The following is a 23077-nucleotide window of genomic DNA, read 5'->3' on the forward strand; positions in this document are numbered from 1 at the left end:
TTGCACACTCAAATTCAGCATGTCTTTACACATTCATGCACATATGCTAAACAGCTACACAATAAATAAACCCCTCAATTTCTCTAACACACTCTTCCCCCCTCCTTTTTTGCAGGTTGACATTTATCGGGATGAGTCTTGTTCTGGCGGCAGAACTGGGGCAAGCTGAAAAGTAAAAATTGGATATATTGCTTGTTGGTGTTCATTTAAGGTTAGGGTTAGGCATCAGGGTTAGCAGAATAGTTAAAGTTAAGGTTAGGGTTAGGTTTAAAATCAGATTGTATTACTTTGTGGCTGTGCCAGCTAGTGACCTCCCTGCAGAGATCCCTCCAGAACAAGATGAAAAATGCTAACCTGCTCCCTCCCTCCCTCCCTCCCTCCCTCCCTCCCTCCCTCCCTCCCTCCCTCCCTCCCTCCCTCGTAAGGTTAGAGTTTGCCAAGCTCCGCTGTATTCTAACAAACTTAATTAATCAGAAAGTAATTCCCCGGCAGTAACTATGACTAAAGAGGACCTTGAGTGCACAGGCGAAGCCCCGGCAGAGTTAATCAAAATGCTAATGCAGTACAAATTAAAGTAGTACTGATTCACATTTCACAGAAGCTGAAGAAGCAAATGGATGGTGACAGAACTACGGCTGATGTCACTGGAGTCCCCGTTAGCTGGGCCATATTCATTAGGCACCAAACGGAAGAAAAGAGACGCTTGATTTCATTTTCCGTTGCAAAACGTTTGGCTCTAATGAATACGATACCCTCGCCACATGAGGAAAAAGGCTCTGTTAGCCTGTGGACGAGCAATGGACAATCACTACCAGACACACACACAGTCAGCGCTTTGCAGATCATCCCCCCACACATACAAAGGCAGCAACAATGGGTTACAGAACCAGATCCTACAGGCAGACATGGACCAAATCTCTCCCAGGCATGGCCAATCACCAGCAGACCTGGGATCTGGTGGCCAGGGCACTTGGTGGGCAGGCCTGGTTGTTACGACCAATCCCTGATAAGGCTCATTCTTACGAGGAGCTACAACTCATCTGCACACCTCAACAGCCTCCTGAGTGACAGGGCCTCCTGCCGTTCAGGATCCACATTGTGTGTGTGTATTCTAAGATTGTGTGCATGTGTATTGTAACTATCAGCAGTAAGTGTGTGTGTGGTGGTTAGGTTAGTGGAAGACAGTGCAGTCTGTCTTGTTAAAGCCGTGCTGTCCCTGTGAGGTCCTTTGATCAAACATGACTGTCTTCCTCATCACACTCAACACTTTCATGCTAGGAAGCCAGAGATAGATACAGTATTTGTCTTTGTCTTTTAAAAAGGCAGAATATCCTGATCCATTATCACACTGAAATGGAAATAGTTTCAACACAAGACACCTCCATGGCCCCTCCATGACCCCTCCATGGCCCCTCCATGACCTCTCCATGACCTCTCCATGACCCCTCCATGTCTATGCCCAGGTCTCTAAAGTGCAACCATTTGGTGGCACATGCTGCTGGATATTTTGCTGTGCGATCTGACATTTTATTTTGGGAGCACCAGTGCAACTAGGAAAAAATAAATAAATTGGCCAGATAATAATGGTTGTAACGTCATGCTTCACTGTGCAGTTGTTTCTGAGTGCCCTAGCGTAGATTCCTTCAATCCAAAGCATATTTGTTTAATGCAAAGTCAAGAATATTGAAGAATTTTCAAGTATGCATCAGTGATTTGTATGCCCGTGTGCACTGTCCACCACTTCGTGTAGCCAGTTATTTCTAAAGGCTTTACATACAACTTTCCAAATTAAATGTTAACTGCAAAGTAGACTTACCTGGAAGAATGATATGATATCTTGATGATTTGTATCAATCGAGTGGTCTTTTATTTTGCAAACTCTATTACACACGCAGTACACAAACCCCACCAGCCAAACACTTTGTCATTTAAATGACAAGTTTTTGTATCAACATTTTAGCTTTTGACAATAAACAAATGTCTTACAGGGTTAAATATTAGTTATATACCACAGCATGTGCCTCAAAAGCAGCGAGAATTCATATCGGCCCAATATGCTATATCTCAATTAAAAAATATATATATTTTGGTGCTTCAAGATTTTATGTTGTGCTCCTAACTTTTTTGAAGTTGCGAGCACCAGTGCTACCAATAAAAAACATTAATTTAGAGCCCTGTCTATATCTTCTCTATGTCATCCCTATGTCACCTCTATCCCTATGTCAATACTAAGCAGAAACTGCCTCTCTGTGTCTTTAGACAAGCCTTCCACTTCCCATATTGAATGAACAGGGAAGAGCTTTCTTCCACCCAGAACATCTGAGTACTGGTGCTCTGACTGACTGACACGTGGAAATGTGCTCAGGGTCTGAATCCCAGGGCTGAGAGAGGATCCATTCTGGGATGTATGAAAGCAAGATGTTCTTTTTGATGGGAACAAAAGGACAAGAAAACAGAGGAAGTATTTCAGAGGTGCACTGTTCAGAAAGGAGCAGGGCGGTGGATGTACCCAGAGGGATGCAGTGTGTGGTACAGTACATAAACCTACATAGCAGATCTTGCACACACACAGTCAGCCACTAACCTGACAGATGCGTATGGCGTTGTCCAGCACGGTCTTGGTGTCGGTGCCGTAGTCGGAGCAGGGCAGCTGGGCGCGGCTGAAATGGGCCTGCAGCAGCAGGTGGGTCTTGGTGTGGGCGCTGTCGTAGCTGTGGGGGTTGACCTGCAGGGGGAGACGCTGAGCCAGCTCACTGTTCAACTGGTCCTCGTTGTGCCTGACGGGCAGCTCCCCGTACTCCTCAGCATCCTGGAGAAGGGAGGGAGGGGGGAGTGGGAGGGAGGGGGAAGAGAGAGTGGCATATAAAGAAAAAGAGAGAAGGAGAGAGATGGAAGTAAGCGAGGAGGAAGTCAGTTCCCTGCTGTGGTTCTGTGGTTAGATCCTTTGTTTCAGTCATCTCCGTTAAAACAGCTGCATCAGGATCACTGGCTCCCCTCACCCAAGAGAGCAGTCCCCCTAAAATATATTTAAGAGCAAAACCTCTCAGCGAATGAAGAAACCTTAAGTTACAACTGTCCAAACCTGATCATAAAATCCCATGAACAGTCAGCAACTATACAGCAATTTTCCACAATATAAAGTTGATTTTTTTAATACAATGGACAGTGGTGGTTCTCTTTCATATTGTTAGACTCTGTGCTAAACTGTGAATGGCCGATGTCGAACAGCCAAACACTCAGTCTAGGTTGAATGTCTAAATGTCTACTCACATCCCTATTCTTCACTCCAATTAGGATATGTATAGGATATATAAAACCATTTGGTCTAGTATAAAACCATTTGGTCTAGTATAAAACCATTTGGTCCATTATAAAACAATTTGGTCTAATATAAAACCATTGGGTCTAATATAAAACCATTTGGTCCAGTATAAAACCATTGGGTCTAGTATAAAACCATTTGGTCTAATATAAAACCATTTGGTCTAATATAAAACCATTGGGTCTAGTATAAAACCATTTGGTCTAATATAAAACCATTGGGTCTAGTATAAAACCGTTTGGTCCAGTATAAAACCGTTTGGTCTAGTATAAAACCGTTTGGTCCAGTATAAAACCATTTGGTCTAATATAAAACCATTGGGTCTAGTATAAAACCATTTGGTCCAGTATAAAACCATTTGGTCTAGTATAAAACCGTTTGGTCCAGTATAAAACCATTTGGTCTAATATAAAACCATTGGGTCTAGTATAAAACCATTTGGTCCAGTATAAAACCATTTGGTCTAATATAAAACCATTTGGTCTAGTATAAAACCATTTGGTCCAGTATAAAACCATTTGGTCTAATATAAAACCATTGGGTCTAGTATAAAACCATTGTGGTCTAATATAAAACCATTGGGTCTAGTATAAAACCATTGGGTCTAGTATAAAACCATTTGGTCTAGTATAAAACCATTTGGTCTAGTATTAAACCATTTGGTCTAGTATTAAACCATTGGGTCTAGTATAAAACCATTGGGTCTAGTATAAAACCATTTGGTCTAGTATAAAACCATTGGGTCTAGTATAAAACCATTGGGTCTAGTATAAAACCATTTGGTCTAGTATAAAACCATTTGGTCTAGTATAAAACCATTTGGTCTAATATAAATCCATTTGGTCTAGTATAAAACCATGAAGCTCTATCAATCAGGCTGGGTTTAGTGCTGACGGGGTGTTCTGTGTTGAGGCTTGTTCGTGGGGTTTCAGGGGAGACAGATGCATGGACACGCATGGCTCTTTTTCTGTGTTACTCTAATTCACTGCAGTACGTTAAGTTTCCCCAACGCACTTCCATCAACAGAGGACCAGCGGAGACATTTGTCATTGGGCCTACCCTGCTCTGGACTGTTAAGCTAGCATCCATCAGCAGAGAGATGCAGTGTTAGAAAAAAGGGGGATTGAGGAACAGGGGGAACGATGAGGGGAAAAACAGGACTAAAATGATTGATATGGCAGTGGTTTAGTGTCTGCATGCAGATGTGCAGGGGATAAAGAAAATAGATCTTTATACAGAGATCATCACAACACACTAACTGCTAACTCCCCTACTCACTCCATCCAGCAATCCATCCCTGTCTCCCTCCCTTCATCTCTCCTGCACACTTTCTCTTTAGTGACATTTACAGACAGGGAGGAAGGGAAAGGAGAAGGTTGGAAAGGACAGGAGAGACATAGAGAGGGAAGAGCAAGAGAGAAAGAGAAACATACATTTACACATACTCTTTCAGTGTGTGTGTTTATAGTAGGTCCCTTGTGAACTTTAAGAAGAGGAAATAGTAGAGCTTCAAAGGGGGGGGTGAATCTAGCTGGGGGAGTGGACAAGGGATGGGGGGGGGGGGGGCTGGCTGGGGGCATTGTGGGAGCAAAAGAGGGGAAGCTAATGTCAAAATCTTTTCTGCATTTTCAACACATTTCTTTCCCGACAGTTCCTCTCTAATCTGTGATCCTTCACCCTCCCATCTCGTCGAAATGTCTGGGTGAGAGCCAACATTGGGGGGGTCAGAGGGTTGAGGGGGCACGACGGGTTATTGGACACAGCTACGACCGACATTGAGGAGAGGTGTGAAACCACTTTGTGTCCTCAATTTAAAAAAATGTATTTTACCTTTAGGCAAGTCAGTTAAGAACAAATTCTTATTTTCAATGACGGCCTAGGAACAGTGGGTTAACTGCCTGTTCAGGGGCAGAACGACAGATTTGTACCTTGTCAGCTCGGGGATTCGAACTTGCAACCTTTCGGGTTACAAGTCCAACGCTCTAACCACTAGGCTACGCTGCCGCCCCAATGTGAACACAATGGGAGAAGCACATGCAGAAGCACAGTAGTATGGTAAACAAATGACATCGGCCTGCACAATGCTCAATAGACTAGAAGAATAAACTACACACTCAAACATTTAGAAAAGGAAATGTAATTCAATGGCTGTAGTCCCACCCTGATGGAGTACAGTCTAGTACAGCCTAGTCTAGTACAGTACAGTCCAGATGCCCAGTACAGTCCAGATGCCCAGGACAGTCCAGATGCCCAGGACAGTCCAGATGCCCAGGACAGTCCAGATGCCCAGGACAGTCCAGATGCCCAGGACAGTCCAGATGCCCAGTACAGTCCAGATGCCCAGGACAGTCCAGATGCCCAGGACAGTCCAGATGCCCAGGACAGTCCAGATGCCCAGGACAGTCCAGATGCCCAGGACAGTCCAGATGCCCAGGACAGTCCAGATGCCCAGGACAGTCCAGATGCCCAGGACAGTCCAGATGCCCAGGACAATCTATAGTAGAGGAGATTGATGCCCTGATGAAGACAATGTCATCATGTTCTGTGGTCATTCCCAGCAGTCAGTCAAACATACCGTGAGGACAGAGAGGATGTCCTGGATGGGCAGCTCAGCCCTCAGCCTCTCCTTGAACATCCTGACTGTCTGGTGCTTCAGGTAGTAGTAGGAGGAGATACGACCGTACGTCAGGGCCTCAATGGTGCAATCATCCTGGAGGGAGGGAGACCGTAGGAGAGGAGACAGAGGAAGAGAGGAGGGAAGACAGAGGGGAAACAGGGAGGAAGAGATGAAAGGATACAGGGAGGAAAAGAAGAGGAGACAGGGAGGAAGACGGAGAGGAGAGAAGACAAAGAGGAAGAGAAGACAGGAGGGAAGACATGGTCAACTTTACCGATTCATGTTAAATCTATCAACACAAACCACAATGGTTCCCTCGGTATTCACACTGCCTTACTACCACAGGCACATTCATTCATATGAATACATGTGCACATACATGTCGTAGACACAAACACTCCCCTACCTCTCCTATCTCCATACAGTAGGAACACTCCAGGTCTCGGAGACTCCTCTCCACCAGGTTGGACAGGTACTTGTTGATGGTCTCGTGGCTGATGTCATCCAGGCTGTAGTAACTGGACAACACACAACAACCACGGTTAGACCTACACTACCGTTCAAAAGTTTGGGGCCACTTAGAAATGTCCCTGTTTTCCATAAAAACATACATGAAATGAGTTGCAAAATGAATAGGAAATATAGTCAAGACGTTGACAAGGTTATAAATAACGATTTTTAATTGAAATAATAATTGTGTCCTTCAAACTTTGCTTTCGTCAAAGAATCCTCCATGTGCAGCAATCACAGCCTTGTAGAGCTTGATGGGCACTTCTTACGTACCATACGGTCAAGCTGCTCCCACAACAGTTCAATAGGGTTGAGATCCGGTGACTGTGGTGGCCACACCATTATAGACAGAAAACCAGCTGACTGCTTCTTCCCTAAATAGTTCTTGCATAGTTTGGAGCTGTACTTTGGTTCATTGTCCTGTTGTAGGAGGAAATTGGCTCCAATTAAGCACCGTCCACAGGATATGGCATGGCGTTGCAAAATGGAGTGATAGCCTTCTTTCTTCAAGATCCCTTTTACCCTGTACAAATCTCCCACATTACCACCACCAAAGCACCCCAGACCATCACATTGCCTCCACCATGCTTGACAGATGGCGTCAAGCACTCCTCCAGCATCTTAATTTTTTATTTGAAATGTATTTCTTTGTGATCCGAACACCTCAAACTTAGATGTCCATAACACATAACACTTCATAACGTCTGTCCATAACACTTTTTTACAATCTTCCTCTGTCCAGTGTCTGTGTTCATTTGCCCATCTTAATATTTTCTTTTAATTGGCAAGTCTGAGATATGGCTTTTTCTTTACAACTCTGGCTAGAAGGCCAGCATCCCGGAGTTGCCTCTTCACTGTTGACATTGAGACTGGTGTTTTGCGGGTACTATTTAATGAAGCTGCCAGTTGAGAACTTGTGAGGCTTCTGTTGTCTTCTCAAACTAGACACTCTAATGTACTTGTCCTCTTGCTCAGTTGTGCACCGGGGCCTCCCACTCCTCTTTCTATTCTGGTTAGAGCCAGTTTGTGCTGTTCTGTGAAGGGAATAGTACACAGTGTTGCACGAGATCTTCAGTTTCTTGGCAATTTCTCGCATTGAAATGCCTTCATTTCTCAGAACAAGAATAGACTGACGAGTGTCAGAAGATAGGTCTTTGTTTCTGGCCATTTTGAGCCTGTAATCAAACCCACAAATGCTGATGCTCCAGATACTCAACTAGTCTAAAGAAGGACAGTTTTCAGCTGTGCTAACATAATTGCAAAAGGATTTCCTAATGATCAATTAGCTTTTTAAATGATAAACTTTGATTAGCTAACACAACATTGGAACACAGGAGTGATGGTTTCTGATAATGGGCCTCTGTACGCCTATGTAGATATTCCATAAAAAAATCTGCCGTTTCCAGCTACAATAGTCATTTACAACATTAACAATGTCTACACTATTTCTGATCAATTTGATGTTATTTTAATGGACCAATTTTTTTTGCTTTCTTTAAAAACAAGGACATTTCTAAGTGACCCCAAACCTTTGAACGGTAGTGTATATGTAACAGAAACTAGGAAGAGAGATTATATATAACATTTAGGAAACAGACAACAAAAAAGCAGCAGCCACGTTTATAAAAGATCCTAGGCTATTTAATAGAGGAAATTGAAACATATAATTTTCATATCTAGTTCCCGACTATTACTCCCAAATCAAGTGACTTCTGATAGGTCCAAAACACCACATGAGCAAGGAACATCCTTTAAAAGTCCCTCAAAAGGAGTACATCTTTAAGGAAACAGCTGACATGCAAACAATGCTTTTCTACCTCTCCCTTCTCTCTATTAAACCCTCTGTAGCTGCTGCAAAGTTATGCTAAAACAGATAAATACTATTGGACATGTTTAAGATGTGGCCAGTGGCAGTAATAACTCAGGGGTATTAAAGGAGTCTATGGGGAGTGTGTAATATATGTATGTTTTTACTGCTTATTGATTTACTCATAACCCTGCGCTGACCATAGTAACGACTCCATGCTCCCAACGCTAACACAGATACACTTAATCTATACAGATAACATTTATTATCAACACATGTCACAGCCCACACACACACACACACACACACACACACACACCACACACACACACACACACACACACACACACAGTATATTCTCTAGCTAGCGCATAAAAATCAATACACAGAATAAATGGAACACATCGATCAAAAGCCACTGCATCATAAGCATCAATAATACCACAGAATAGGCCTGTTTGTTTTCTCTGGGTTTGTTTTAGGGGTAAAAGATAATTATTAAGACTTTAGACAAACTGTAGGGCTAGAGGAGCCTTGCCCTTGGGCCATGCCAGCCCACAGCCTGGAACAAACAAAATAACCTCATCACAAAATGATTCCCAGGTTTTAGGCCATACAGTATTTGCTGAGCTAAGACAACGCACAGCCAAAATGGCTTCCATGCATGGCTCAGCGGCTCTAATGGGTAAGAGCTACCACATGAGACATGGCCATAAGTGCACACAACTATGTGCTTCATTAACTTCTAATGACAAATGACATTTGAGTGTGTGTGTGTTTGGATGTGTGTGTGTGTGTGTGTGTGTGTGTGTGTGTGTGTGTGTGTGTGTGTGTGTGTGTGTGTGTGTGTTTGAGTGAGTGTAGGTGTGTGTGTAGGTGTAGGTGTGTTTGGGTGTGTGTAGGTGTGTTTGGGTGTGTGTAGGTGTAGGTGTGTTTGGGTGTGTGTAGGTGTAGGTGTGTTTGGGTGTGTGTAGGTGTAGGTGTGTTTGGGTGTGTGTAGGTGTAGGTGTGTTTGGGTGTGTGTAGGTGTAGGTGTGTTTGGGTGTGTGTGGGTGTAGGTGTGTTTGGGTGTGTGTGTAGGTGTAGGTGTGTTTGGGTGTGTGTGTGTAGGTGTGTTTGGGTGTGTGTAGGTGTAGGTGTGTTTGGGTGTGTGTGTGTAGGTGTGTTTGGGTGTGTGTGTGTAGGTGTGTTTGGGTGTGTGTGTGTAAAGCTTTAAAGTTAGTGGTATGAAAGATGTGATGGTTATACAGCATGCCGAGGAGTTCAAGCTATTACAGGTCATCTGCAGAGGAGAGGAAATAGAGAAATAAAATGAGAACGAAACAGCGAGCGAGAGATCGAGGAGAGAACGAGCGTGTGCAAGAGAGATGGAGGATGAATACCAATGGCTCAGTTAACAGGTAGAAGGATGCTTAATGAAGGTAATTTGACAGTTGCCTCCATACTGATGTATAATAATGTATGTAAACATGGATCCACTCACTGACATAGCCCACTCCTCACATTACACTTGCATAAACAATCCTCCCATGATTATCATTCACAATCATCTGTTGTTCTGCTGAAAATCAGAGGAGGGGTGGGGCGGGGGGAGAAACAGAGCCCATTGGAAAATAATGCAGCGTAGAAAGGGAAACAGCAGTTGGGGAGCGGCGGCCATACTTAATGTGGGTTTAATGTTAAGTATGGACGTCATTATCATCACTCCACATGTCAACACAGCCCAGCAGCCAATGCGTTTATTGCTGACCACATTTCACAGCTCTTTACTGGGGTGTGAGAGAGTGTGTGTGTGTGTGAGAGAGAGTGTTATGGGCTGTCTGATTAAGTCATGTCCATTAGAATCATCACCATTAGACTCCTGATGCTGCACAAACACATTTATGGTGTGTGTGTGTGTGTGTGTGTGTGTGTGTGTGTGTGTGTGTGTGTGTGTGTGTGTGTGTGTGTGTGTGTGTGTGTGTGTGTGTGTGTGTGTGTGTAGCAGTGCTGGATACAAGCCTCCCCAGTCAATCATGTCTCCATGAGTAACGGCCGGTGACAAGGTGACCGTCTCCAGGGCTTGCAGGACAGATCAGATGGCCAATTGGCCATGTATAAAATACAGCTGTGACAATGTGCTGTTGGGTGGTACACATATCTAACCCATAAATCACCTGATATTACCGATACTAAACCAACTCTTTATCAAAAAAATAGGACAGGCTGAAAGGATATGTAGAGCTTGAAGTATAACTGAATGGTGCGAAGAACTTTCATCTTTAAACCAAAGGTGTTTAATTACATAACACAATATATGTGTGTGTGTGTGTGTGTGTGTGTGTGTGTGTGTGTGTGTGTGTGTGTGTCTGTCTATGTATGTACAGTTGAATTCGGAAGTTTACATACACCTTAGCCAAATACATTTAAACTCAGTTTCACAAATCCTGACATTTAATCCTAGTAAAAATTCCCTGTCTTAGGTCAGTTGGGATAACCACTTTATTTTAAGAATGTGAAATGTCCGAATATTAGTAGAGAGAATGATTTATTTAAGCTTTTATTTCTTTCATCACATTCCAAGTGGGTCAGAAGTTTACATACACTCAATTAGTATTTGGTAGCATTGCCTTTAAATTGTTTAACTTGGGTCAAACGTTTCGGGTAGCCTTCCACAAGCTTCCCACAATAAGTTGGGTGAATTTTGGTCCATTCCTCCAGACAGAGCTGGTGTAACTGAGTCAGGTTTGTAGGCCTCCTTGCTCGCACACGCTTTTTCAGTTCTGCCCACACATTTTCTATAGGATTGAGGTCAGGGCTTTGTGATGGCCACTCCAATACCTTGACTTTGTTGTCCTTAAGCCATTTTGCCACAACTTTGGAAGCATGCTTGGGGTCATTGTCCATTTGGAAGACACATTTGCGACCAAGCTTTAACTTCCTGACTGATGTCTTGAGATGTTGCTTCAATATATCCACATAATTGTCCTGCCTCATGATGCCATCTATTTTGTGAAGTGCACCAGTCCCTCCTGCAGCAAAGAACCCCCACAACATGATGCTGCCAACCGTGCTTCACGGTTGGGATGGTGTTCTTCGGCTTACAAGCGTCCCCCTTTTCCCTCCAAACAGTTCTATTTTTGTTTCATCAGACCAGAGGACATTTCTCCAAAAAGTACCATCTTTGTCCCCATGTGCAGTTGCAAACCGTAGTCGTCCTTTTTTATGGCGGTTTTGGAGCAGTGGCTTCTTCCTTGCTGAGCCGCCTTTCAGGTTATGACGATATAGGACTCGTTTTACTGTGGATATAGATACTTTTGTACCTGTTTCCTCCAGCATCTTCACAAGGTCCTTTGCTGTTGTTCTGGGATTGATTTGCACTTTTCGCACCAAAGTATGTTCATCTCTAGGAGACAGAATGCATCTCCTTCCTGAGTGGTATGACAGCTGCATGATCCCATGGTGTTTATACTTGCGTACTATTGTTTGTACAGATGAACGTGGTACCTTCAGGCACTTGGAAATTGCTCCCAAGGATGAACCAGACTTGTGTAGGTCTACGATTTTTTTTGAGGTCTTGGCTGATTTCTTTAAATTTTCCCATGATGTCAAGCAAAGAGGCACTGAGTTTGAAGGTAGGCCTTGAAATACATCCACAGGTACACCTCCTATTGACTCAAATTATGTCAATTAGCCTATCAGAAGCTTCTAAAGCCATGACATCATTTTCTGGAATTTCCCAAGCTGTTTAAAGGCAGAGTCAACTTAGTGTATGCAAACTTCTGACCCACTGGAACTGTGATACAGTGAATTATAAGTGAAATAATCTGTCTGTAAACAATTGGAAAAATTACTTGTGTCATGCACAAAGTAGATGTTCTAACCGACTTGACAAAACTATAGTTTGTTAACAATAAATTTGTGGAGTGGTTGAAAAGCGAGTTTTAATGACTCCAACCTAAGTGTATGTAAACTTCCAACTTCTACTGTATGTATGTATGGTCTGGGAAGCCTGGGTCAGGACTTAGCGGTAAATGTGGGCTGACAGCCGTGTCAATGCCAACAGTCTGGAATGTTCTGGAATCCTCGTCCTCAACGCATAGCAGATGTCTCTGCAGCACACTGCTTCCTTCTACCCAGCCATCCATTAGAGGAGGATCAGTGTTTGTGTGTGTGAGAGACTGTGTATGCATGTATTGTATATGTATGTGTGTGTGCGTCCCTGCATGTGTGTACATGTGTTGTTGCAGGGAGACAGAGTGCTGTAGTGGCTGTAAATCATCTGTGTAATCACTAACTAAGGTTTGGTGGCTTTTAAGCTCTTAGTTATTCAGATAGACCAGAAACACCCTGTATAGAATATCAACTTATTTAGCATCTTAGTGAACTGCTAATTGGTATACTTAAAAGATCCCTCCAGATGAAGTTTGCATCACTATTACGACTTAATTCCTGTCCTAGTTCCACCCTCAACACCGACGTATGGCTCCTTATAAATATTGATTAATCGGGCGTGCATATCTCCACCTTCCTCCGTGTGCACAGCCCATACGGTCTCTGGCACTCCGCAAATTGTAAATACACCAAAAAGCCACGGTCAGGGTAGCTTTGCTAATCGCTAACATCTGGAGCACAGCACAGCTAGGTAGGTAGGACAAGGCGGAGGACCATCCACTCTCCCCCTACATCTTCTGCAATGGAATTGAATGATCAAAGATAAATACAGAGATCAGAAGTAATATTGGAGTTTTACTGTTGAAGCTAGAGGCTAGCTAACCTACTCCCTGGACCAATAAAGCTAGCTAGCTAGGTAGCAACCGGTAACTATTAGCAACTGTAGGTAATTGTTTCCAATGTTGTTTCAAGGATAAGAGTACCTGTAACTATGCTAGCTAGCTACCTTTCATCAGTTTTTTGATAACCTCATTATCTGAAGTGAAAATGTTAGGTAGTTCGCTAGCTACTGAACTCAAAATATGGCTAGCTAACTAAACAACAGTTGGAACAACCAAGCTGTCATGTTTACAAGTATACAAGCAAATATTGCTTTTATCAGTGATGGAGACTAGCTAGAATGTAGACCAATACTTTTATAGCAATATAGCTAGCTACTAATACAATAGCCCAACTTATTGCACACTGTTTAGATGAGCCGGTTAGAATAAGGTCATCACTTGGTCAAATTATAAACCATACGCCGTACCAAATTGGAGTCCACCTGTGGTAAGTTCAATTAATTGGACATGATTTGGAAAGGCACACACCTGTCTATATAAGGTCTCACAGTTGACAGTGCATGTCAGATCAAAAACCAAGCCATGAGGTTGAAGGAATTGTCTGTAGAGCTCTGAGACAGGATTGTGTAAAGGCACAGATCTGAAGATGTCTGCAGCATTGAAGGTCCCCAAGAACACTGTGGCCTCCATCATTCTTAAACGGAAGAAGCTTGGAATCACCAAGACTCTTCCTAGAGCTGGCCTCCTGGCCAAACTACGCAACCGGGGGAGAAGGGCCTAGGTCAGGGAGGTGACCAAGAACCCGATGGTCACTCTGACAGAGCTCCAGAGGTCCTCTGTGGAAATGGGAAAACCTTCCAGAAGGACAACCATCTCTGCTGCACTCCACTAATTAGGCCTTTATGGTAGAGCGGTCAGATGGAAGCCACTCCTCAGTAAAAAGCACATGACAGCCCGCTTGGAGTTTGGCAAAAGGCATCTAAAGACTCTCAGACCATGACAAACACGATTCTCTGGTCTGATGAAACCAAGATTTAACTCTTTGGTCTGAATGTTAAACGTCACATCTGGAGGAAACCTGGCACCATCCCTATGGTGAAGCATGGTGGTGGCAGCATTATGCTGTGGGGATGTTTTTCAGCAGCAGGGACTGGGAGAATAGTCAGGATCCTTGATGAGAACCTGCTCCAGAGTACTCAGGACCTCCGACTGGGGTGAAGGTTCACCTTCCAACGGCTTTGGGAGTGGCTTCGGGACAATTCTCTGAATGTCCTTGAGTGGCCAAACATCTCTGGAGAGAGCTGGAAATAGCAGCGACACTCCCCATCCAACCGGACAGAGCTAGAGAGGATCTGCAGAGAAGAATGGGAGAAACTCCCCAAATGCGGTTGTGCCAAGCTTGTAGCATCATACCCAAGAAGACTCGAGGCTGTAATCGCTGCCAAAGGTGCGTCAACAAAGTGCTGAGTAAAGGGTCTGAATACTTATGTAAATGTGATTTGTTTTTATACATTTGCAAAAAAACAAACAATTTAATACATTTTGGTCTAACGTAACAAAATGTGGAAAAAGTGAAGGGGTCTGAATACTTTCAGAATGCACTCTATATACATTCCGTAATATACAGTTGAAGTCAGAAGTTCACATAGACCTTAGCCAAATACATTTAAACTCAGTTTTTCACAATTCCTGACATTTAATCCTAGTAAAAATTCCCTGTCTAGGTCAGTTAGGATCACCACTTTATTTTAAGAATGTGAAATGTCAGAATAATAGTAGAGAATGATTTATTTCAGGTTATATTTCTTTCATCACATTCCCAGTGGGTCAGAAGTTTACATACACTCAATTAGTATTTGGTAGCATTGCCTTTAAATTGTTTAATTGCTTCGCTCAGGTTGTCAGGGGAAGTTGTCAGCAGGATGATGCTAGCCCTGTGAGACCCCCGGTTGCATAAAGTTAAAACAAGAGGAAAAACAAGGAAATACCTCTTCTGAGAGGATTTTTTCAAGCGTAATTTTCTTCAGAGCCAATCAGATGCGAGCGTTAACAGCCTGCCCAGAGAGCCCAACCAATAGTCAAGTCAGCGAGATTTGGAAGGACAGCCTCGAGAGAGTGACTGTATTGGAGTAGATTTACATTAGTAGAATACGTGTAGTAAAATCTCTCTCTTCAACATCAGTTGCAATGTTTCTGTTTACACTATCCTTACATTAGCCTTGGATGTAGGGTGGCCAAAGCCACATTCCTGCTTCGTGTGTGTGCAGCTATTAGCATACCTTAAATACCATAGTATAGAGACAACCAAAATAAGGATAGCTATTCAAACAGTAGACCCATTTCCCGGCTCTGTCATGAAAATGTGCGTGTGCATGTGCGCATCAGGAAAAAAAGTTTGTTTACATGAATGTGGATACTTGCTCGTGCAAGTTAACAAACGTAATAAGATGGTTATCGTCTACTACATAGCAGATGTCAGAGGATTGATTACCTAGCAAGCTAGCAAGCCAGCGAGTCAAGCTAAAATACCACAAATAGAGCCTGAAAAACCTGAAAAAAAGCTATCACCAGCCTTGCGTGTTTTCATGGTCTTCACTCACTCACTGTAAGTTTGTCAAGGGATGCGCGCGTATCACTTGAACGTGAAGTTTGACCGTAAACAGAAAATGGTTCTATACAGGAGCTTCTCATCTATACCATATTGCACGTGATGTTTCACACTTGATTAATGCAACGATTCTCAAATGTGTGCACATTTTAAAAGCTATAATGTTTTTTATTTGGTTGACAGAACAAAAATGCTGTCTACTGGTATTAAGGTAGGGGAGACCGGGGCTAAGTCTAACGCGGAGTCAGTTGTAACAGCTAAATAACTCACATTTAGAAAGCACTCAGAAAGATGTTATTCAATGTAATAATGCTTGGTTAGTGTCTCTATATACATACGTTTTATATAAATCCATGAAATATATTTCGTTTTATTGAAAACATTTTTTTTGAGGCCTAAAGTTTATTATTGCCACCTCTCTTTCTTATTATTGACCTGTGGAACAGTCCCAATGTATCTAATCATAACTATTTTTTATCAATAAGAGGTCTTTGATTGGTATAGTTGATGACAATAATTTGTTGCATTTCTCACAAAATTCAGATTACACTCAGATTAGTAATGGGGGTTAGTTGTAACAGGGTTAGATGTAACAGTGTACCTAAAATGCTATTGTATTTTACATGGTATTTAGACATTCACATAATGATAACATTTCACTTGTTTACATCAAGTATTCCAGTACAACTAAGATATGTTAATACAAAAATAAATCAAATTCAGTCTTTTGAATGCTAAAAGTATTTTATATATATTATATACCGCCTACGGGGTTAATTGTAACATTTCACCTCAGCCACTTTTGGTTTAAATTGTAAACGATTGGAATGTCCCAGAAACGTAGTCACAGTGTGCATTAGTAGCTGAGACATGTATGTTGGTGTAAAAATATTATACATCTAACTAAAACAAAAGGCAAAAAGTGTTACTTTTAGCCCTGGTCTCCCCTAATTTAGGGAATTCTTGCAGATTAATGTGGTGCCGGAGAGCTATTATCTTTACGCTGTACCACTCAGAAGGAGGTATGTGGTGTAGATGTGTCCCACACTATCTACGGAGATGGTTTGGGAGAGAGAGATTTGAATCTATATCAGTCTCTTTACACTACTAAAATGTGTGCCCTGGAACTTGTATATTGTCAAACTAGTGTAGTGTAAAAAGGCCCTTGTGATTAGTTTACTGATTTCTTTGGTAAGGGAGTGAGTGGCAAGTGTTTCTCTCTCTCTCTCTCTTTCAGAGCTGAGGGCTGTTTTACTGGGTTCAACCCGGTCTGGTAAGAGATTTGTGGGGAACACCATTCTGGGAAAAGAGGCCTTGGATGCCGCCAGAAGCACTGCCCCATGTGAGAAGGGAGAGGGAGTTGTCTGCGGGAGGAAGGTCACTCTAGTGGACAGTCCAGGCTGGTGGAAGGAATTGAATTTGTCTGATACGGCTGCACTTGTTAAAGATGGAGTGCACTTGTTAAAGATGGACTGCAGCACAGTGTCTCTCTATGCCCCCCTGGACCCCATGCATTCAGCCTTGTGGTTGAGGTGGACTTGCCATTCACTGATGCCTACAGAAGATCAGTGGAGGATCAAGTCCAGCTCTTTGGCGAGAGAGTCTGAAGTTACACCATCATACTGTTCACATGGAAGGACTGTCTGGGGGAGACAACCATTGAGCAGTTCATTGAAGGTGAAGGAGGCCCTCCAATGGCTTATACAGAAATATGGGAGGAGATATCTTGTTCTCAGCAATGAGGACAGGGGTGATGGCACTCAGATCAGAGTTACTGCACAAGATAGACATGTTGGTGGCAGGAAATAGTGGCAGCCATTTGAATTTGAGACCTCGCAATTTTAGAAAGTGGAGAAGGACAGAAGGGAAACGGAAGAGAGAGATTTCTTAGAGCTCAGAGGCAAAGAGAGGCTGAAAGCCCTCAAAGGTTAGTCCAAGTGTATTGATGCCTGATCAATTGGGTGTTGTATTGCACATTTTAAAATCAAACCATACAGCATGACATAAATGAATATTTAATGAACAAAAATACAGATCCTTGTTATAATAAGAATATTTTTAAGTCTCTGTCCTAATTGGGTTTTTACTAGTGTAAACAAATAAATGGCACATCCTCCCCCCAATACAACTAACAAAAAAATTATTATTACGACCATGAATAACAATAACTATAGCAACTTCACCATTTCAGCATGGCTTTGTGGCACAGTCAATGCCACGCAGGGCTAACGGGCCAGAAGGTTGAGGGTTCGCCGACCACCACGGACGAGCTGACTCTCCCTGCCTGTCTTACTACACTACAATCAGAGCTGGCTGCAGAAAATGATCAGTTAGGAGGAAATTAGATTTTCTACATTTTGATGCCCAATTTTATATCAAATTATGCAACAGATTTTCCACCAACAGGTTTCTGTACAAATGCACCACACACAACCAACAAGCAACGCATAACTGCATACCAATTACAGACTTCGAGCGCTAATCGTCAATGGTTTGCATTTTCAACACCACAATCAAGTAGAGTATGTCAATTTGGACAATCAGAAAATACATCCCTCCCTACTCAGTATCGAAGGCTCCGAATGTCATTACACTTTTTGGTGTTTTCTAAGAAATGTCTCTTTACATTAATAGAATGACCGTTATGCAGTTTGGATGCTGGAAGTATATTAGTGGAGTGGATGAACGCGTAGGTAGCCTTACAGGAGACTTTTGAAGTGGCATAATAAGATTAAAACATTGTGACTAGTTGTGTTTATGCCACACATAAAAATGTAATACATTTTAGAAGTTAAATAACATACAGTACCAGTCAAAAGTTGGGACACACATACTCATTCAAGTGTTTTTCTTAATTTTGACTATTTTCTACATTGTAGAATAATAGTAAACATATTAAAACTATGAAGTAACACATATAGAATCATGTAGTAACCAAAAAAGTGTTAAACAAAACTACCAAAATATATTTTAGATTCTTCAAAGTAGCCAACCTTTGCCTTGATGACAGCTTTGCAAACTTTTGGCATTCTCTCAACCAGCTTCATGAGGTAGTCACCTGGAATGCATTTCAATTAACAGGTGTGCCTTGTTAAAAGTTAATTTGTGGAATTTCTTTCCTTCTTAATGCGTTCGAGCCAATCAGTTGTGTTGTGACAAGGTAGGGGTGATATACAAAAGACCAAGTCCATAATATGGCAAGAACAGCTAAAATAAGCATAGAGAAATGACAGTCCATCATTACTTTATGACATGAAGGTCAGTCAATTCAAGTAACAGACACATCTCAAATCAACTGTTTAGAGGAGACTGCGTGAATCAGGCATTCATGGTCGAATTGCTGCAAAGAAACCACTACTAAAGGACACCAAGAAGAAGAGACTTGATTGGGCCAAGAAACACGAGCAATGGACATTAGACCGGTGGAAATCTGTCCTTTGGTCTGATGAGTCCAAATTTGAGATTTTTGGTTCGAACCACCGTGTCTTTGTGAGACGCAGAGTGGGTGACCGGATGATCTCTGCATATGTAGTTCCCACTGTGAACCATGGAGAAGGTGTGATGGTGCTTTGCTGGTGACACTGATTTATTTAGAATTCAAGGCACACTTAACCAGCATGGCTACCACAGCCTTCTGCAGCGATACGCCATCCCATCTGGGTTTGAGCTTAGTAGGACTATCATTTGTTTTTCAACAGGACAATGACCCAACACACCTCCAGGCTGTGTAAGGGCTATTTGACCAAGGAGGAGAATAATGTAGCGCTGCATCAGATGACCTGGCCTCCACAATCACCCAACCTCAACCCAATTGAGATAGTTTGGGATGAGTTGGACCACAAGTGCTCAGCATATGTAGGAACTTCTTCAAGACTGTTGGAAAAGCATTCCAGGTGACTACCTCATGAAGCTGGTTGAGAAAATGCCAAGAGTGTGCAAAGCTGTCATCAAGACAAATGGTGGTTTTGTTTAAAAAAATGTTGGTTACTACATGTTTCCATATGTGTTATTTCATAGTTTTGATGCCTTCACTATTATTCTACAATGTCCAAACTTTTGACTGGTACTGCATATTTCGGCTATATTGAAGCGTTAGGTTCTAGGTTGAGGAAATAGCTGCTTGGTGTTACGCTTTCCTGAATAACTGGGCCTGCTGGGAGCATAGACCTATGTAGTCACACTATATAGGACGACTTAGGAGAATGATGATCGGCAACACACAGCGCATCAGTATGTGAAATAGACTACAGACAGACTGGCCTACTACTTTGCATTTCTAGAATGTCGAGATTAGACCCATAACTGATCCAAATGGAATGAAACATTCAAATAACAGGGCTTTCATTATTTAAATGACATTTTCACTGCAGTTTACGCCCTAGAGTAGAATCGTACTCAATTGCACTAATTTGAAAACAATAATGCAGTTTTTCATTGGATTGTGGCGTTGTAGGCTAGTCTGGGCAGGACACTTGCACTTTCACTAAAATATCAATAGGGGAGCTTTTTGAGCTGCGTGTCCTCACACTATTATTTTAAGCGCATTGATTTTTCACTGCTACGCAGACGATACACAACTTTGCATTTCTCTCAGCAGAGGATTTTAGCTCCACGGATAAATTATTAGACTGTATTAGTGACTTAAATACTTGGATGGCTCACAACACCCTCCAGCTAAATCAAAACAAGACTGAGGTATCTATTGTTGGAGACAAAGCACAGAGAGAGAATCTAGTTGCACATTTTAATTTACGGGCAACACAGATAAAACACCAGGTAAAAAACCTAGGTGTTATTTTAGATTCTAAACTAAATTTCAAATCACACATTAGGAATGTGAACCAATATATTTTTCAATTTTTTTTTAAGTGTGGCAGTTTCTCTCTCAGACTGATACAGAGAGACTCATCCATGCTTTTATTACAAGCAGACTTGACTATTCTAAAGCTCTCCTGTATGATCTACCCAAGAAAGCCATTGGTCAACTGCAAAACATACAGAATGCTCCAGCACGGGTACTGACCAAGACCAGATGGAGGGCACACATTAGACCGGTTTTAAGGTCTCTGCACTGGCTGCCTGTGAGTTATAGAATACATTTTAAGATTATACCACTGGTTTTTAAATAAATCCAAGATCGTGCACCCCATACATGTCAGACATGCTTTTAAGTTATGTACCCTGTAGGTTCCTCAGGTCCTCCAGAGAACGTGACGGGGTTTGAAACTGTGGAAAACCAGTATGAGGGTTTGTGCGCAGGCTAGAATGAAAGGCGGCCAGTGTGCGGGAAAGAAAATATCTGTAGAGTTCAAAAAGTATTCACACGCAAAACCATGAAAAGGAATAACCCAAGGAGGCCGAGATGCAAACATAGTATAATTAATTGAATCCATCCTCAAAAATATACAAAAAGTGAAAGTGCTAATGAAAATAAAAAAGGAACAGAGCATATGTGTTGGCCTCATGCCTTCATCAGTGCCGTGCAAACAAATTAAGAAGACACGTACTTAAGGCACCTGCTGTGCGTAACAGGCATAACAGGTGCAAGCAGATCGTTAGAGACTGGTGAATAGGGAGTCAATTAATATTAACAAGGAATATATACAAGAATATAACAAAATGGACAATTCATATGTCACATACGATTGGAAAGAGAACAGTCTGGGCTACATACCAATATAAGAAGCAATTTAAATGAAATACATGAGTAGGGCTGAAACTGTGGATATATTTGAAATAGATCTTAAAATATCTTTTGAGCTTTGCTTTTCCTCAGGCGTTTTTCCCTGTAAAGCACATTGCATTGCATTCCATGTCTGAAATGTGCTGTATAAATAAAGCTTGATTTGTTTTGATGCACCTGGCCTCAGGCTATCGGTAGGTTTCCCTGCTACAGAGGTTATCAGGACTAAATCCTAATGAGTGCTCTGGGTATAAGTGATAGTCTGGTACTGCGTGCGTGTGTGTGTGCATGCGTGTGTGTGTAGCCCTGGTGTGTGATGACACATAGTTTGAGTTCAAAAGATGACCCTGTGTTCTAAAGATGACCCTGTGGTTTCCATGGTTCTGCCATGAACACCAGCTATTGTTTGCCTCCCCAGCATTCACTGGTAATTACTCAGCTGAATGAATTAATGGTTATAATGTACTCACACTGATGAAAAAAAAGCTTGACATTTCTTGGAAAGACATGAAGCCTTTGCCTGCTTCTATCATTAGAGGAAAAAATACATAGTGATTTCTTATTCCGAGGTTCTTCAGAGAGAACTGGTCATTAGTCGCCATATCAGAATGTTGTAGCCACTCAATTAGCTTCCAAAATTACTGAAACTTCACAACCAGAATTTCTGAAAAACCTGGGAACAGGGACCTAGTTGGGGTAAATTGTTTCGTGATGAATTGTTATAAAAAGTCAAATACAATCAAAACCTACCTGGGGTTCATGACCAGCCGGCGGAAGAAGTACGTCCAGGTGATATAGTCCATAGCATCCTGTTTAGAGGTGATGGTCCCTGCAGCGATCTCAGCATTCAGATGGTCTGACAGCACACCCAGGAGACTGAGGAAGAGGTGGTAGTGAAGGAGAGATGACTTTCCCCCTTACAATGTTAAATGCACAGAGACCAAGTTAAAAGCTGTAGCAATGGCCTTCACTATGTAGGGTCACCACAAAGCCAAGGGATAGCCTCTCACCTGGACTCAACAGGGAAGGGTTCGTAGAGGAACTTCTTGTAAAAGTCTTTCTTGATGTCGTGGACCAGGATCACAGCTTTGCCCTGGTCGTCATACTGAGGGCGGCCTGCACGGCCCATCATCTGCAGCACGTCTGGAGAGAACACAACACAACTACAGTAACCGCAGTCCAAATGGAACAACTACAGGCCTAGGAGAGATAAACCACACCTACAGAACAACTACAACCTACTGTAACTACAGGAGAGATAAACCACACCTACAGAACAACTACAACCTACTGTAACTACAGGAGAGATAAACCACACCTACAGAACAACTACAACCTACTGTAACTACAGGAGAGATAAACCACACCTACAGAACAACTACAACCTACTGTAACTACAGGAGAGATAAACCACACCTACAGAACAACTACAACCTACTGTAACTACAGGAGAGATAAACCACACCTACAGAACAACTACAACCTACTGTAACTACAGGAGAGATAAACCACACCTACAGAACAACTACAACCTACTGTAACTACAGGAGAGATAAACCACACCTACAGAACAACTACAACCTACTGTAACTACAGGAGAGATAAACCACACCTACAGAACAACTACAGGCCTACTGTAACTACAGGAGAGATAAACCACACCTACAGAACAACTACAACCTACTGTAACTACAGGAGAGATAAACCACACCTACAGAACAACTACAACCTACTGTAACTACAGGAGAGATAAACCACACCTACAGAACAACTACAACCTACTGTAACTACAGGAGAGATAAACCACACCTACAG

The 23077-nt window shown here is 42.3% G+C and overlaps 1 protein-coding gene across 2 annotated transcripts in view; it reads right to left on the bottom strand.

Annotated features, from left to right (window-relative positions):
• The window catches only part of ascc3 (activating signal cointegrator 1 complex subunit 3), a 173211-nt gene that overhangs the window by 4518 nt on the left and 145616 nt on the right, over positions 1-23077 (bottom strand). For both annotated transcript variants that reach the window (XM_082975440.1, XM_082975441.1), the window contains exons 34-38: positions 22273-22405; positions 22013-22138; positions 6346-6457; positions 5898-6032; positions 2585-2809 (exon numbers count right to left, since the gene is read on the bottom strand). In XM_082975440.1, the coding sequence (XP_082831566.1) occupies positions 2585-2809; positions 5898-6032; positions 6346-6457; positions 22013-22138; positions 22273-22405 (731 nt within the window). The remainder of the gene's footprint in view (positions 1-2584; positions 2810-5897; positions 6033-6345; positions 6458-22012; positions 22139-22272; positions 22406-23077) is intronic.

Source organism: Salmo salar, chromosome 05 (genome assembly GCF_965601325.2).
Source record: "Salmo salar chromosome 05, fSalSal1, whole genome shotgun sequence".
NCBI classification, from domain to species: Eukaryota; Metazoa; Chordata; class Actinopteri; order Salmoniformes; family Salmonidae; genus Salmo; species Salmo salar.